General features: G+C 40.0%; 1 protein-coding gene across 1 annotated transcript in view; it reads left to right on the top strand.

The window, feature by feature from the left end:
• Positions 1-4,212: 4,212 nt before the first annotated feature.
• LOC129528447 (putative tyrosine-protein phosphatase TPTE) overlaps positions 4,213-19,075 on the top strand; it is a 42,027-nt gene continuing 27,164 nt past the window's right edge. Inside the window, exons 1-5 of the mRNA XM_055368842.1 lie at positions 4,213-4,355; positions 6,733-6,789; positions 8,019-8,072; positions 8,609-8,662; positions 18,116-18,175. Of these exons, the coding sequence (XP_055224817.1) occupies positions 4,213-4,355; positions 6,733-6,789; positions 8,019-8,072; positions 8,609-8,662; positions 18,116-18,175 (368 nt within the window). The remainder of the gene's footprint in view (positions 4,356-6,732; positions 6,790-8,018; positions 8,073-8,608; positions 8,663-18,115; positions 18,176-19,075) is intronic.

The raw sequence follows: 19,075 nt of genomic DNA, 5'->3' as shown, positions 1-19,075 counted from the left end.
GTCTATGGAGACAGGCAGGGATGGTCACTATTGTTTCCAAATGGCTAAATTGCATGTGTTTTGTTTTGTTTTGTGTTTTTAGAACAGCTAGTTTATTAGTTGTAGGGTTATTGTAGCTAATTTGAATAAAAATTAAGCCTACAAATTCACATGGTATTTGATTATGTACAATTTAGTTTAATTCTTTAGCCCTGACCCAAATGAAGTGATATCACTAACCCATGATGGAGTCCTCAGTGAAAGTGAAACGATATCACTAGCCTATAATGGAGCCATCAGTGAAAGGTGTTATGCGTGTGTACGTTCATAAAGATACACACAAATGTTAACTATAGAGTTTCTTGGACACTGTTTCTAAAGTACTGGTAGTTTCAGCTTCTGTATGTAACATCCTTTTCTTTTTTGGGTCTAGTTGGATACAAGATAAGTAGATCACAAGAAGTCTACTTCTTCTTCCTAGCTGAATTGACTAGTAGCTAAAACTTTTAGAAAACTGTTGGATTGCCTGTGTATGAGATTCTACCAGGTTAGGGTATATTAGTTTCTAGGGCTGCTTTAACAAAGTATCACAAACCAAGTGGCTTAAACAAAAATTAATGATCTCATAGTCCTAGGGACTAGAAATCTGAAATTGAGGTTGTCAGTAGGGTTGGCTTTTTATGAAGGCTATAAGGAAGAATCTGTTTGATACCTCTTTGCTAGCTTTTTCTGGTTGCTGGCAATCTTTGGCATTCCTTGGCAGGTAGACTCTTGTCTAGAGTAACTGCAGCTATTTGACCAAAAGTGTAAGTCCAAATTGTGTTTGTATCTGAGTAATATGCTTTTATAATTCCCCAGCCCACAGCCAATTGAGTTGATGGTAGTAACCTATGATAGAGCCACCCATGAAATGTGAATGAGAAACAAAGATTTATATACAAGTAAGTGTATATATACATATATACACATAACATACACGCATGCATACACATACACACACAGAAACATAAAACAATGAAAGAGAAAGAGAAGTTGATATTTGTAAAATTCACTGTCAGGCATATCCTTGGAAATACAGAGTATCTTTGACACTATGTCTAAATCTTCTCACTGTAGGATCTATAGATAACCTTCTATTTTTTTTTTTCAGACCAAATTGGATAAAAGAGGATGAAGTCATGAAAGGGATGCTTCTTCCTCTTAGTATATTTGTCACTCTAAGTTAGTAGTATCCAATCCCTTAGGAACCTCTGAGGTTTTCCATTTATGAGACTCTCCTACTACTAGAGTGGGCCAAAGGGAGAGAGAATCCTATATGGAGCAATGGGGAGGTAACAGGTGACAGGGAGGAGTGAAGCACTCAGCAAAAAGAACAGAGTTCATGAAACCGTAATAGGTTCCTCACCTTCTAGAGTTCTACCACCATGTGAGGCTGGTGCTCCAAACCCAAACCCACAATCATTTTGTAGGGAGTTCCTGACTCAGGCCTACAGCTACATGGTCATATCTTCTGGGCAGGAAAGACAGCCATGATGGGTGAAAGTAAAGAAGTGACAGAAGGACTTAGGAATCAAGAATTTAGATGGGGTAAGAGGCATGTTTCCTTACAGACTGCAGTTACATTAGAAATAAATGCCACTGGCCAGGCATGGTGGCTCATATCTGTAATCCCAGCACTTTGGGAGGCCAAGACAGCTAGATCACTGGAGGCCAGGAATTTGAGACAAGCCTGACCAACATGGCAAAACCCTGTCTCTACTAAAAATACAAAAAATAGCCAGGTGTGGTGGTGCATGCCTGTAATCCCATCTACTCAGGAGGCTGAGGAAGGAGAATTGCTTGAACCTGGGAGGCGGAGGTTGCAGTGAGCCAAGATGGTACAACTGCACTCCAGCCTCAGTGAGAGTGAGACTCCACCTAAAAAAAAGGATACACCTAGTTCGAATTAGTGATATACACATGAATATTTAAATGTCAACCAGATAGTACATCGTAGAGTAACTGTAGCTGTTTGATTCAAAAAGTAAGTTTAGAATTACATGTGTGTCCAACTATCTACTTTTATATTCCTTTAGCCTGCATGCAGAATTGACATCAATGACCTATGATAGAACCACCAATGAAATGTGAATTATAAAATATATATACACAAATATTTAAAGAAATATATATGCAGATATACATACTTCTGTCTATCTAGACACACAGGGAGAGAGAGAAAGGGAGAGAAAGAGAAAAGAGAGAGAGAATCGACAGAGAGAAAGATGAAGATTATATGCTTACACTCAGGATCATCTATGGCCATACAGAATGTCTTTTACACTGTTTATAAACCTCCTCACTATAAGCCCTGCAGGCCCCTTATCCAACTTTTTGATTAAATTGGATAAAAAAGGAACAGGGCAAAAAAGGGAAACTTCTTGTTATTGTCTTGTCACCCTTAGTAGCAGGCACATACTTAGGAAAGTCAGATTTTCTGTGTATGAGACATACTAGAGTGGACCAAGGGAAGAAAATCCTATGCAGAGCAACAAGCGAGTAACAGTGGACAGGGAGCAGTGGAGCCCTTAGGGAAAAAAAAACAGAGCTAATGGCCCTGGCAGGGTTCCTCACACCCAGAGCTCTACCACCATGTGAGGCTAACACTGCAAGCCCACACCCATCATCACATTGTATGGGGCAGTTTCTTGACCCTGTGTGAGAGCAGAGAAGACACCTATAATGGCAAAAACAAGGCACTCATGAAGGGATTTTAGTGTCAGGAAATGAGATGGGGTCAAGGGGATTTGTATATAGAAACTGCAGCTGAATTTGAAATAAAGTAAACCACCAAATTCTTAGTTTGTGCTGTATTCAATTGTAAAGAACTAAACATCGCTTGTGAGTAATTCAAACCAGAAAGTGAAGTCCAGGATGTCATATTGGTGTTGGACGATACATATATATATTTAAATTCTGTAGCACTGCCAAGTCTAAATTCAAATCAGTACCCTGGAGTGGAGCTGTCAGTGAACTGTGAGACAGAAATAATATAGAGGCTGGGCGCGGTGGCTCACGCCTGTAATCCCAGCACTTTGGGAGGCCGAGGTGGGTGGATCACGAGGTCAGGAGATCGAGACCATCCTGGCTAACACAGTGAAACCCCATCTCTACTAAAAATACAAAAAATTAGCTGGGTGTGGTGGCGGGTGCCTGTAGTCCCAGCTACTCAGGAGGCTGAGGCAGGAGAATGGCATGAACCCGGGAGGCGGAGCTTGCAGTGAGCCGAGATCCTGCCACTGCACTCCAGCCTGGGCAACAGAGGGAGACTCCCCCTCAAAAAAAGAAAAAAAAGAAAAAGAAAAAGAAATAAATCAATATAGATATAAGGATGTATGAACAAGGGAGGAAACGATTATATACCATTTATATATACCTATATGCATTCATATTAAATCAAGGCATGCACCCACAGGTACTGCAGAGAAATATAAAGGTTGAGATTAGGGAAGTTCCCATTCAAGGGCATTAATGGAAAAACAAAAAACTTTTGACACATGTGTCTGCGTGATCTCACTATAGGATATGAAGGTGACTTTATGTCTTGAATGAATTTAGATAAAAGATGGCCACATAAAAAGAAGAATGATTTTTCTTACTAGTCTGTTTGATACTCTTGAGTAAAAATAAAAAATAATTTTCAGACTGCCTGTATGTGAGACCTTACTATAATGGCTGAGGACAGCAGAGAATCCTCTTTGGAAACAGGAAAGCACAGCAGGGACGGAGAGTAGTGAAGACCTCAGGAGAAGAGAAAAAAGCTAACAACCCTAGAAATGTTTTCGACCCTGCAGAACTCTTCCACAATACAGGGTGGTACTCAAAACCCCAAATACCATCATATTGGATTGTGTCCTTGACTCAGACCTGCAGTTACTTTACCGTACTTGTGGACCAAGAGAGACAATCAAGTGAAGAAGTAATGGAGGGCTTTCGAGGCAGCACATTTAGTGGAATAAGAGGGCTGACTACCTCCACGCAAAAGTTTAGTTTGAAATAACTGCCACCACAAAGGCTGTCACGCATTGGGACTGAGGTCATAATAAAGAGGTTTATTTAAATCTGAAAGCATTACTATTTTCCCCAGCCTAAGATGTTGGTTGCCATCATATAAATCCTCCTTTTTAATAAAAAAAATGACATTTTAGAACCAAATAGTGCTATACACATGAATAGTCAGAACTTAACTGGTTTATGTGCAGAGTAATGAAAGTTAGTTTTACCAGAAAAGTAAATTTTGAATTGTGTCTCCTGTCTGACTGTATTCTTTTGTCATCCTCTAGTCCACCCACAAATGAATTATCAGGAGTGAACCCAGAGGCACGTATAAATGAAAGGTGAGTTATGCATATGTGTGTCTTTATTTATCGAATTATAACTGAGCATAGAAGTATTCACACACACAGGCACATAAACAAATATATCCATCCATCCATCCATGCATCCATCCATACACACTTCTCTCAAACACATCCACTAACAAATCCATGCATACAGTGGAAACATACAACAAGGAGACAGACGGCCGGACATTTGTGGAGTTTATTCTGGGAAGCCTGCGTGGCCATAGAGAGTGGTTTTTAACAGGATTTCCAATTCTTCTCCTCGTAGCCTTTGTAGGTAACATTGCTTCCTTTTCTAACGGAGTGTTATAAAAAGGAGCAGGTCATAGGAGAGCTGCTGCTTCGTATGTTAGTGTATTTGTCACTGTTAGTTCCTAGTAAGCAGCTTCTTAAAGGACTCAGATTTCCTGAGTTTGAGAGCCCACCAGATTGACAGAAAGGAGGAGAAAATCCTGTTTGCAACATGGAGGAGATAGCAGCTGACAAGGAGCAGTGAAGCCCTGGGCAGAAAAGAACAGAGCTAATGGAACATGGACTTGTCCCTCACACTCCAGAGCTCTGTCAACATATGAGGTTGGTGCTAAAACACAAACACAAGCACACCACCTCATTGGATGCAGCCCTTCCTTAGGCCCACAGCTACTTGCCTGTGTCCCATGGACAGGAAAGACTAGCATGATGGGTGAAAGGAAAGACGTGATGGAGAGATCCAGGAAGTGGGCCATAGATGGGATTAGGAGGAGGAATGCCTACACAGTGGAGTCGAATTTAAAAGAAATTCACCCACAAAAGGCTGTCTGTCGTGCATTGGCCAGCTCCAGTGGTACAGAGTTTTGGTGAACTCTTGAGTCAGTGAGTCTTAGATAGATGTGCTGCAATCATATAAAGTATGATGTGTAGGGTAAATGGCATGGTAGATTCCAAAGAACCAAATACACACATGACTTCTGTAAGGGTAAGGCAATTTACAGGTTGAAAAGTAGTTGGAAGGTCGGGTGCGGTGGCTCAGGCCTGTAGTCCTAGCACTTTGGGAGGCCAGGGCGGGTGGATAACGAGATCAGTAGTTCAAGGCCAGCCTGGCCAACATGGTGAAACCCCATCTCTACTAAAAATACAAAATTAGCCGGGTGTGGTGGCGGGCACCTGTAGTCCCTGCTACTCGGGAGGCTGAGGCAGGAGAATTGCTTGAACCCGGGAGGCAGATGTTGCAGTGAGCCGAGATCATGCCACTGCACTCCAGCTTGGGTGACTGAGTGAGACTCTGTCTCAAAAAAACCAAAAACAACAACAAAAAACAAAAACAAAAAACCAAAACAAAAGCAGTTGGAATTATTTTGAACTGAAAACCTTAAGTCTAGGAAGTTACATGTTGTCTTAGTATGTACATGTTAACTTCTTTGGCATGGCCCTGTGTGTGAATTGAGAGTACCTTCTAGTAGGCTGGCCAATGCACCATGTGATATCAAGGAATACAGTTATACATGTATCTATGCATATACAAACACATACATACATGCATTCATACACACAAGAGAGACTGAGTAGGGCTATTGAGTGTGACAGGCATCCATGGGAACAAGGAGTTCCCTTGAAACTATTTCTAGAGTCCTCTCAGAATGAGCTTTGTATGCAATATTGTTTTCTTTTTGGATGGAGGTAGGAAAATGGGGAGGAACTCATAGAGGGAGACTTTTTATGTTAGTGTTTGTCACATTACCTTTCTGTGAGAATGAGACTTTCCTAGTAGCATGAACCAAGGGAGAAGCGAATCCTGCTTGCAGGGAGAAGGAGATAGGAGTGGACAAAGATCAGAGAAATCCCAGCCAAAACAAAGAACAGAGCTAATAACCCTGGAATTATTTCACCCCCTCCAGAGCTCTACCGTTATGTGAGGCTGACTGCCTTTGCCCATACCCACTCTCACATGGGATGGAGCCCTTGCTTGAGGCCTCCAGCTACTTGGCCGCAACTCTTGGGCAGCAAAGAAAACTAGGATGGGTGGAAAGTGAGGAGGTGATTGGAGGTGATAGAGAATGAGGAACTCAAATGGGATTATAAGAAGGGAGACTCAGGAACTAAATTTGAACTAGAATTAAATGCTCTCCAAAAATGCTGTTACACCTTGAGGTGTAGATACCCTTACTTAATCTGCATGCATCGCTATGGTCACAGCCTAAAATGCTCACTGTTGGCATATGAAACCTCATTTCTAATAAAAAGACAAATGCCATCCCAGGTCAATTTAGTGATATACATACATGCGAATAATAAAAGTGTAACTGGGGAATGACACATAGACTAACTGTAGCTATTTGTTGCAAAACATTAGAATTACGCATTGTGTCTGACTCTGACCATATTTGTCCTTTAGTCCCGATCCGACTGACCTGGTGGGAGTCATCATTGGCTCAGCCCCAATGACAGGTGAGTTATAAAAGATGTACACATGACCAGGTGCAATGGTTCACACCTGTAATCTGAGCACTTTGGGAAGCTGAAGCAGGCAGATACCCTGAGGTCGGGTGTTTGAGACCAGGCTGGCAAACATCGTGAAACCCTGTCTCTACTAAAACTACAAGAACTAGCCAGGTGTGGTGGCAGGTGCCTCTAATCCCAGCTACTCAGGAGGCTGAGGCAGGAGAATAGATTGAACCTGGGGAAGTGGAGTTTGCAGTGAGCTGAGAACATGCCGCTGCATTCCACCCTGGGCAGCAGGAGCGAAACTGTTGCAAAAAAGAAAAAAAGAAAAAAAAAAAGATGTACACACACACACAAAACAGTGACAGAGAAAGAGACCGAGATTAGTGGGATTAACTCTCAGATGTGTTCATGATAATACAGTGTTTCTTTCACACAGGTTCTTTATCATCTCACTGTATCATGTATAGATAACTTCCACATTTTTACATTGTTTAGAAAAAAAGAAACTGACTATAGATAGAGGCTTCCATCTGTTACTGTCTTGTCACCCTCAGTAAGTAGCGGGCAAATGCTTTGGAAAAGCAGATTTTTTGTGTACCAGACATACCAGAGTAGGCCCAGGGAAGAGAGAATCCTGTTTGGAGTGAGGAGGAGGTAGGAGTACTTGGGGAACTGTGAAGCCTTCAGCAGAAAGCAACAGAGGTATGAGCCTTAGAGGTGTTCTCCACCCTCCAGAACCCTGCCACCACAGAGGCTGGTGCTCCAAACCTCAAATCACCATCCTATTGGATTGTGCCCCTGTGTCAGACCTCTAGTTACCTGACCCTTTTTGTGGGACATGAGAAACCACCATGCTGGGTGAACATAAGGAGCTAATGGAGGGCCTTTTAAGCAGGACATTGAATGGAATAAGAGGGCTGACTACCTACAAATTGGAGTTGAGTTTGAAATAACTGCCACCACAAAGCTGTCACACATTGGGACTGAGGTCATAATAAAGAGGTTTACTTAAATCGGGAAGCATTACTATTTTCCCCCGCCTAAGATTTTGGTTGTCGCCATATAAATCCTCATTTCTAATAAAGAGGAAAAGACATTCCAGGTTCCAGTAGTGCTATACACATGAATAGTCAGAAATTAATTGGTTTCTGTCTAGAGTAATGAAAGGTAATTTTTCCAAAATATAAATTCAAAATTATGTCTCCTCTCTGACTGTTTTCTCTTATCATCCACTAGTCCACAGACAAGTGAATTTAAAGGAGCAACCGAGGAGGCACCTGCGAAAGAAAGGTGAGTAATAAATAGTTAAAGTCACCTGTCAGCATAAGTGTGCATAGAACTATACACACACAGGCACATGAGCAAGTATACCCCATCCATCCATCCATCCATCCATCCATTCATCCATCCATCCACACGTCTCTTCAACACACTTACACAAACTAATCCATGCACATGATGGAAACATAGACCAAAGAGAAAGGAGACTGGTGGACATTTGTGGAATTTACTCTCAGGAGCCTGCATGGCCATAGAGATTTTTTTTTTTTTTAACAGAGTTTCCAATTCGTCTCATTGTAGCATTTGTTAGTAACTTTGCATCCTTCTTTGGTGGAGTTCTATAAAAAGGAGCAGGTCATAGGAGATTTGCTTCTTCCTGTGGTGTATTTGCCACCCTTAGTTCCTACTAAGCAGTTCTTTTATGGGACTCAGATTTCTGACAGGAATTCATTGGTTTCTGTCTAGAGTAATAAAAGCTAATTTTCCAAAAAAGCAAATTTAGAATTGCATCTCCTATCTGACTGTATTCTTTTATCATCCTCTAGCCCACACACAAGTGAATTTAAAGGAGCAGCCCTGGTGTCACCTATCAGTGAAAGGTGAGTTATAAATACATGAAGACACACGTATGCATAAGAGTGCATAGAGCTATACACACACGAAGCACATACACAAATATATCCATCCATCTTCATCCATACACACTTTTGTCAACACATTTACACAAACAAACCCATGCAAAAAATGGAAACACAAAACACGGAGACAGATGGACATTTGTGGAATTTACTCTCAGGAGCCTGCATGGCCATACAGAGTGTTTTTTAACAGGGTTTCCAATTCTTCTCATTGTAGCATTTGTAGATAACTTTGCACCTTTTTTTGATGGAGTTGTATAAGGAGGTCAGTTCGTAGGAGAGCTGCTTCTTCCTGTTAGTGTCTTTGTCACCCTCAATTTCTGGTAGGCAATTTTTTAAGGGATTCAGGTTTCCTGAGTTTGAGACCCTACCACAGTGTTCCAAGAAAGGAGAGAATCCTATTTGCAACATGGAGGAGATAGCAGCCAATAAGGAGTAGTGAAGCCCTGGGAAAAAAAGAACGGAGCTAATGGAACGTGGACTTGTCCCACACACTCGAGAGCTCTGTCCACATGTGAGGTTGGTGCCTAGACCCAACCCAAACCCACCACCTCATTGGATGCCGCTTTCCTCAAGTGTGCGGGTACTTCACTGTGTCTTATGGGCAGGAGAGACTAGCATGATCAGTGAAAGGAAGGAGGTGGTGGAGGGTTTTCCCAATCATGTGAAAACCTCTCCTGGAAATAAATCATAAAGGTGTAAGTAATATGGAAAACCTGATTCAAGTTAATTATAGTGTAATGCTCAAGAAACCTTGCAAAATGAATGAGATTTTACAGAAGGAATAAAAGGATTGTGTTTAATCAGTGGCTGATTAAGGAAACATCTAGGTGAGAATTCTTAGCTGCTCATTAAGCAATAGCATGTGAGTTTTGTATGTAGTATTGATTTTTAAGCCAATAAATAAATTTTTAAAAGAATTTATTTTATAGGACGTTGGAGGCATGGGCAAATTAAAACGTATTTCTATTATTATTATTATTTTTTGAGATGAAGTCTCGCTGTTTCCCAAGCTGGCATGCAGCGGCGTGATCTCGGCTCACTGTAACCTCCTTCTCCTGGGTTCAAGCGATTTTCCTGCCTCAGCCTCCTGAGTAGCTGGAACTGCAGTCATGTGCTACCATGCCAGACAAATTTTTTGTATTTTTGGTAGGGGCAGGTTTTCACTATATTGGCCAGGCTGGTCTTGAACTCCTGCCCTCGTGATCTACCCGCCTCAGCCTCCCAAACTGCTGGGTTTACAGTCATGAGCCATCAGATTGTATGGAGGCCCTGCCTTGGGTCTGTAGTTACTTAACCCTATCTGAGGGGCAGGAAAGACATCCATGATTGGTGAAGAGTTACTGGTGGTATTTGAACGTGAGAAGGCAGAAAATTACAAGGGCGAGCAAGGTGGGTGTTTACAAACTAAAGTTGATTTTATGTAAATTTTGCCAGAAACAGTAACTTGGGGATTAGGTTTAGGAGTAAAGAAATGTATATAAACTTGATTCATTAAGTTTTTTTCACAGGCTGAAAAATTTCATTACAAACATCTAAAACCTCATTTCCAGAGAAAAATTAAATACCATGTTTCAAATAAATAACTGATTAATGTCCATTTTTCAGGGGAACTAGATTATAAATTGGAGAATAATTATTACTAATTTGTATCAGAAAATTAAGTCTAGGATAACATGTGGAGTCTTGCTATGTTCATTTTTAATCCTTTAGCTATTACCTCATTGAATTAAAAAGAGTAATGTGTGGTAGAGTCATCAATGATGGGTGAGATTTCAAAATACGGAGAGAAAGAAGAGAGGCATATATTAAGATTGGTAAAATTCACTCACAAATGAAGTAATAAAGAACTGCACTTAAATTGTGATTCATTAGTTTGTTTTTTAAGGCCCAAGAGCACCTTTACATAATATAAGGTTTTCTTCTAGGAAAAAATGATATACGCATTGACATATACATTTTCAGAGTTCAGCCAGTTTATAAATGTAGAGCAATTGTACATAATTTCAGCCAGAAAAGTATGTCTCTGAAGTCACTTGACCTGCAGTGTACATTTTTAATCGTTAGCACTGGCCCGGATAAAATGACATCAGTAGTCTTTCACTAATTTGATATATATTTGATATAACTCACCTTTCAATGGTGGTGTCATTGAAAACTACTGACATTATTAATTTGGGTCAGTGCTAAAGGATCTATCTACACACACACACACACAACACACATGTATGTGTGTGTGTGTATATATACAGATATATCTTTTAGCTATATATGTAATATATATAGATATATAAATATGTATTTGTGTGTATATAGATATACATATATCTATATACATATGTCTACATATGTATATAGATACACATATCTATATACATGTCTACATATGTGCATATTTAAATGTGTGTATATATATCTATATATACATATCTATATGTAGATATATTCTTTAGCACTGACCCAAATTAATAACATCAGTAGTCATATATATCGTTTAATATATATATGAGCATGTGTGTGTATATATATGTAAACATATATGTATATATCCTTTAGCATATATATGTATATATACACATATATAGTTTATATATACATATATGTGTGTGTATATGCAGGTATATCTTGTTTTATTGTGCTTTATTTTATTGCCCCTCAGATATTACTTTTTTGTAAACTGAAGGTTTGTAGCAACCCTACATTGAGCAAGTCTCCTGGTTTCATTTTTCCAACAGCGTGTTCTCACTTTGTGTCTCTTGTCACATTTTAATAATTCTTGCAATATTCCAAACTTTTTATTATCATATCTGTTATGGTGATCTGTGATCAGTGATCTTTGATGTTACTATTGTAATTGTTTTGGGGCAACACGAACCATGTCCATATTAAGATGACAAGCCTAATCAATGACATGTTTGTTGTGACTGCTCCACTGACTAGCCATTCCCCCATCTTTCTCCTTCTCCTTGGGCCTCCCTATTCCCTGAGACACAACAATATTGAAAGTAGGCCATTTAATAAGCCTATGATGGTCTCTGAGTGTCCTAGTGAAGGGAAGAGTCACATGTCTCTCACTTTAAACCAAAAGCTAGAAATGATTGTGAGGAAGGCTAGACTTCTTGCACCATTTCAGCCAAGTTGTGAATGTAAAACAAAAACAAAAACAAAACAAAACAGAAAAGCCAAAAAACTTCTTGAAGAAAATTAAGACTGCTACTCCAGTGAACATACAAATGTTGAGAAAGAAAAACAGTCTGATTGCTAATATGGAGAATGTTGTAGTGGTCTGGATAAAGGATCAAACCAGCCACAGCATTCCCTTAAGCCAAAGCGTAATCCAGGACAAGGTCCTCACTCTCTTTGATTCAGTGAAGCCTGGGAGAGGTAAGGAAGCTGCAGAAGAAAAGCTTGACGCTAAAAGGTTTGTTCATGAGGTTTAAGGAAAGAAGCCATCTCTATCACATAGAAGTGCAAAGTAAACAGCCAGTGCCGATGCAGAAGCAGCAGCAAGTTATCCAGAAGATCTAGGTGAGATAACTGATGAATGTGGCCAAACTAAACAACACATTTTCAATGTAGACAAGATAGCCTTTTATTGGAAGAAGATGCCATCTAGGACTTTTATATTTAGAGAGGAGAAGTCAATGCATGGTTTCAAATCTTCAAAGCACAGGCCAATTCTCTTGTTAGGGGCTAATGAAGCTGGTGACTTTAAGTTGAAGCCAACAATCATTGACTATTCTGAAAATCCTGGGGCCCTTACGAATTATGCTAAATCAAGCAAGATGGGTGACTAGAGATGTCTGGTGCTCATCTCCCCTACAAGAAAGAACCGAGGCAAGAAATAAACATCTAAGATTTGATTAGAGTATCAAAGGGATAGTCCTGGAGTGCAGCAAAGGAGTGGAGACACATCTGTGGTGACTGAAAGTTGCCATAGTACGGAAGCACTCAGCCTGTGCAGCCCCTTCTGTCCCATCTGGATTGAATTGGCCCAGAGACAGGAGGGACTTCTCATTGCAGGGTGAAGGTAGGCAGAAGATCCCCACCAGCCCCACTGCCATCACAAACACAAAGTCTTTACAACAAGAGAATCTCACAGTCTTTGCAAGCCCTCAGGCCAGTTTGGAGTATTGCCAAGGATTCACACAGCTGCATGTCCTGGACTAGGAGTACAAGGTGAAGACTTCCCACCCCCAGAGACTTAAGCTGCAGCAACACAGCACCATCTTGAGAACAGAGTCATCTCTTGAGTGTGCCCTCCTCTGGGGGCCAGTAGTCACTGTGCCTCTCCAGCACTGGAGCTTTATCTTCAGTACACCAAGCCCACATGGGTGGGTTAAAGCCACAATCCCAGCTGTGTGGAGGTTGGTCCCAGGACTGGCTGTAACTCAAGTAATGCAGAGTAGGGAAATCAACCGCCACCACCACACTTCCAGACAGAGGAATAATCTGCAGTCCCATCCAGGGTAAATTCACTCTTAAGACAGCCAAACCACTACATGCCCTCTCCCAAGTGGGAGAGGCCCCTAAGCCTCTGAGCAGCTGATACACCCGCAGGTCAACAAAGTGACTATGAGCCCATGCTCAGGACCTGAGAAACAGCCTTGCGGGCCCCATCAACCACAGACATGCTGCTGGCGTGCCCAGTAGCCCTCTGCTTTTAATAAGGGCCTGAGAAACAGTCCCACAGGCTGCCCCCAGCAGGCACACCACCAAGTGGGCCTTGCACCTGTGTCTCAGACCTGAGAGACAAGCAACTGTGTATGCCCAAGTCTCAGGGCTGAGAAGCAACCCTGGGAGCTTACTCAGGCCAACTAAGCAGCCACATACCTATGTCCCAGCTTGAGGAACAGCCCTTTAGGCCACCCCCCACAGAAACACTCCCAGGCCAACTAAGCAGCTGTGCAACCTTGGATGAGCCTGAGAAATACTCCTGTATCCATTCCCGGCAGATGCACCTCCAGACCAGCCAATCAGCCATGAATGCCCATGTCCTGGACCTAAGAAAGAGCTCCATGGGCTACTCCCAGAAGACATGCCCTTACGCCAGCTGAGCAGCCTCGTGTCCACATCCTGGCTCATAGAAGCAGTCCCCAGGGCTTCCCCTGGCAGGCGCCACCCAGGCCAGCTGAGCAGCAGTGTGCCCACATCCTGAGCTAGAATAGCTCTATGGACTACCCCCAGCAGACACACATCTAGGACAGCTGAGAAGTCATTTGACTGTATCCCAGGCCTGAGAAACACCCCTCTTGGCCAGCCCTGGCAAAGATACCTTCAGTCCATCTTAGCAGCTATGCACCTATATATTTGGCCCATGAGTTTCCCCCAGCAGACTGCCCCCAGGCCAGATGAGCAGCTGTGTACCCACATACCAGTTATGGGAAACAGCCCTTCAGGCCACTCCTGGAGTGCATGCTTCCAGGCCAGGCAAACAGCTGTGTGCCTGCATCCTGGGCCTGAGACACTGTCCTGCAAAGCACATCTGGAAGTCATGCCCTGGTTGAGCAACTGCATCCCCATGCTCCTGGCTAGAGTGATGGCATCATGGCCAGCGGCATAAAGCCATACTCCAAGTTTTCTGACCCACTGTATGCCTGCACACACCCTTACCCTGAGAAACAGCCCAGTGAGCCCACCCCTGGCAAGGCTGCACCACCATCACTACAAACTTCCTTAACCTAGGCCACTGAGTAACTTGCAAATGTTACTAGTGTGGATCACAGCTGAATAAACTACATGGAGACTACACTTACTGCATCCATGTAGAACCAAGGCTGGTATACCCCAGTGAACTGACATCCAAGACCCATTCATACAAATTAATTCATACAAGTAAACCTACTCCATAAAATTGGAAAAGGTGACTTTTTCACCAGATGCATAGAAATCAATTTAGAAACACAGCAACCATGAAAATGCAAGAAAACATGTCACCTACAAAGGGAAATAATAATTATCCAGTAATAGAACCCGATCATAAACATATGATGTGACAGAAAAAAGAATAATCTTAAGGAAACTCAGTGAGATGTAAGGTAATACAGATGGACAAGTCAATGAAATCAGGTGAAAGAGAAATTCAGTAAAGATACAGATATCATAAAAATAACCAAACAGAAGCCCTAAAAGCTAAACAGTTCAATGGATGAAATGAAAAAATACAATCAATGGCTTTACAGACAAGAACAAGCAGAAGAAATAATTTCTGAACTTGAAGACAAGTCTTTTGAAATAACACAGACAGGCAAAAAAGGATAAAAAAGAATGAAAAAAGCCTACAGGATTTATGGGACACCATTAATTTGATCAAATATTCATATTATGGGCATTCCAGAAGGAAAAGTGTAGAGAAAATATGAGGAAAACATATTTAATAAAATAGCATAAAACTTCCTAACTCTTGAGAGAGAGCTAGACATCTAGTTCCAGGAAGATCAAAGAACCCCAAATACATTCAACCCAGACATTATAGTCAAATTGTGAAAAATCAAAAGACAAAGATTTTTTAAAATAGCAAAAGAAAAGTAACACACTTATAATGGAATCCCCATTAGACTAACAGCTGATTTCCCAGTGGAAACCTTAGGCTAGAAGAGAATGGGATGATACATTCAAAGTTCTGAAAGAAAAAAATCTTTCAGCCAAGAATATTATAGCCAGCACAGCTATCCTTTACAAATGAAGAAGACATAAAATCTGTCATAGATAAACAAAAACCAAGATAATTCATCACCACTAGACCAACATTACAAGAAATGCCCAAGGGAGTCTTACATCTGGAAGTAAAAAGATGATAACCACCATCATGAAAACATGCAAAACTTTAAAAGTCACTGTTAGAGTCAATACATAAAGGAGAAAGAGAAAGGAATGAAACCTTATCACTACAGAAAACTACCCAACTTCAAAAGTAAACAGGAAGAAAGGAATAAAACATATACAAAACAACCAGAAAACAATAAAACGTTGGAAGTAACTCCTCACCTACCAATAATAACTTTGAATGTTAATAGATTAAATACCCCATGAAGGATATAGACTTACTGAGTGGATTAAAAAATAAGACCCAACTATATTTTATCTAAAAGAAACTCACTTTACCGGTATAGAAACACATAGACTGATAATAAAGGGATGGAAAAAGATATCCTATGCAAATGGGAGCCCAAAGTGAGCAGGGATAGCTATACTTGTATCAGACAAAACAGAGTTCAAGTTAAAAACCATAAAAATTGACAAACAAGAGTATTATGTAATAATAAAGGGTTCAATTCAGCAAGAAATATAATTGTAATATGTGTATAATTGTAAATATGTATGCACTCAAACACCAGAGCACCTAGATATATAAAGCGAATATTACTAGATCTAAAGAGGGAGATAGACCCCATTACAATAAGAGTTGGGCACTTCCGTATCCCACTCTCAGCATTGGACAAATCATCTAGACAGAAAATCAACAAAGAAACATCAGACTTAAACTCCACCATAGACCAAATGGACATAAATAACAAACATATACAGAACATCTCACCTAACAGCTCCAGAATACACATTCTTTTCATCAGCACATGAAACATTATCCAAGATAGACTGTATGTTAGGCTACAAAACAAGTCTCAAGAAATTTTTAAAAATTGAAATTCTATCAGGTATCTTATCTTACCACAATGGAATAAAACTAGACATTCATAACAAGAGGAACATTCAAAACTATACAGACATATGGAAATTAAACAACATGCCCTTGAGTTACAGTGAGTGAAGAAAGAAATTAAGAATGAAATTTAAGAATTCCTTGAAACAAATGTAACTAGAAACACAGTATACCAAAACAGGGGACGCAGCAAAAGCAGTTATTAAGAAATATGTTTTTAGCTTCATCCGTGTCCCTACAAAGGACATGAACTCATCATTTTTTCAGCAAACTGTCGCAAGGACAAAACACCAAACATCACATGTTCTCACTCATAGGTGGGAATTGAACAATGAGAACACTCGGACACAGGAAGGGGGACATCACACACTGGGGCCTGTTGTTGGGTAGGGGGAGGGGGGAGGGATAGCATTAGGAGATATACCTAATGTAAATGACGAGTTAATGGGCGCAGCACACCAACATGGCACATGTATACATGTGTAACAAACCTGCACATTGTGCACATGTACCCTAGAACTTAAAGTATAAAAAAAAAAGTATATTTTTAGCAATAAATGCCTGGATCAAAAAAACTAGAAAACTTTCAAATAAACCACTGAAAAATTCTACCTCAAGAAACTAGAATAGTAAGAACAAACCAAACCCCAAATTATTAAAAGGAAATAAATAATGAAGACCAAACAGAAATAAACAAATTTGAGGCAAAAATTACAAAAGGTTAACAACGAAAAGGTTTAAAAAATATCAACAAACCATTATCTAGACTAATTAAGAAAAAGGGAAGACCCAAATAAGTAAAATCAGAAACAAAAAAAGAGACCGCATAACAGATAATGACAGAAATAAAAATAATTATTAGAGACTATTATGAGCAACTCTACAATAAATTTGAAAACCTAGAGGAGGTGGACAAAATCCTTGACCCATACGACCTACCAAGACTAAACCAAGAAGAAATAGAAAACCTGAACAGACCAAAAACAAGTAATGAGATTAAATCAGTAATAAAAAGGCTTTCAACAAAGTCCAGGACCTGATGGCTTCACCACTTAATCCTCACTTGTGAAAGGAAGAGCCATTTGCTACAGCTAACTTCATTGTTGTCCTATTTTAAGAAATTGTCTCAGCCACTCCGACCATTGGCAACCACCACTCTGATCAGTCAGCAGCCATGAACATGGAGGCAACGCCCTCCACCAGCAAAAGGTGATCATTAGCATTTTTTAACCAATAAAGTAGTTTTTAATTAAGGTATACACATAAGTTTTTTGAACATAATGCCATTGTAAACTTAACAGGCTACAGTGTAGGGTAAACATAACTTTCATATGCACAGGGAACCCAAAACATTTGTGTGAGTTGCTTAATGCAGTTTTTGCTTCATTGCAGTGGTCTGGAATGAAACCCACAATGTCTTTGAGATATGTCTATACACATATTATTTATATATTATATATCCATATACATATTCTTTTATATATCTTTATATACATATATATAGAAAGAGACAGAGAGAGAAAAGAAGATAAAAATATGCAAAATTCAGTGTTGAGAGTATCCATGAGGAAAGAGTTTCTGGTTAATGATTGTAATTTTCTTTCTTAAATATTAGGTCTTCCAGTGAGCTAAGTCATGTTTACTATATCCTTTAGATTCATGGGATTCTTGTTATTCAAATATATTTTTATCACTATTTTGTGTAGCAAATATCTAATGATATATTTTTGCTTTTTTTTTTTTGGTGGCTAAAGTGTGTTAGCACGACTTTCCAAGTTTGAAGTTGAAGATGCTGAAAATGTTGCTTCATATGAGTAAGTCAGTTTGAAGTTTGAAAGGAGGGAGCCATTGATGGATCTCTTACCTTTAGTTAAACAGGGCTTCCGCTGAGGCAAGAAGGAAAAAGGGAAACTATGGAAAGATATCAAAATGTATGGGTGGGAGGGTACACCGTATTTACTCCAGTTGAATTCTTAGACAAGTATTATTTTGAAAAAAAAATTCCATCCATTCAGAAATAAATGTTCTTCTAGCTTGAAAATGTAAAAAGTATTCTTAGAGGAAATTAATTCCATTAAAAGTTTTTTTAAAAAAAAACAGGAATGCAGAATGCTACTTAACTCATCAATAGTGAACGTTTCTCATTTTTACTGGATATGGTGTGATTCCCAATTTTGTACATTTTGCCTATGAGCAAATAGTATTGATAGCAAAAGCAAACATATTTTGCTGACTAAGACCTCTTTATGCTCATTGGGATTTTATTCTTATTTGTTTCTAATCTCACTAGAGTACTTCCTGTTGCACTGACCTGAAGGCATTTTATCATGTACTCACTGTAATGAAACAATACATTCTTAAACTGGCCTGTGTCTGAACTGCAGACATATTCAGGAGATTTTTCTTCTGCTTCTTTCTTGCCCAGTTGTATAACCATTCACCAGCTTGTGTCAATGCTGGAGAGGAAGTACTGCCATAGAGGAAGTTAACTCACCATGGTTGTAAGCTGTTGGTGACTAAACAAAGATTGGAAACAAAGAGGGCAAATAAAAATAGTTCTTCAAATTACCCTGAATTTGCCACTGAATTAAACTGTGTGTCTGCAGATTAGCTATACGTTTTCTGTAATGGAGCTGCCCAGGGCTGAAACAAAATTAGACCAATTAAGCAAGGCAAGCATTTCCTTCTTTCCCCACTCCAAACAAAATAAAGCA

Source organism: Gorilla gorilla, chromosome 17 (genome assembly GCF_029281585.2).
Source record: "Gorilla gorilla gorilla isolate KB3781 chromosome 17, NHGRI_mGorGor1-v2.1_pri, whole genome shotgun sequence".
NCBI lineage: Eukaryota > Metazoa > Chordata > Mammalia > Primates > Hominidae > Gorilla > Gorilla gorilla.
Note: the sequence above shows the minus strand (reverse complement) of the source record. Positions and strands in the feature narration are given on the sequence as shown.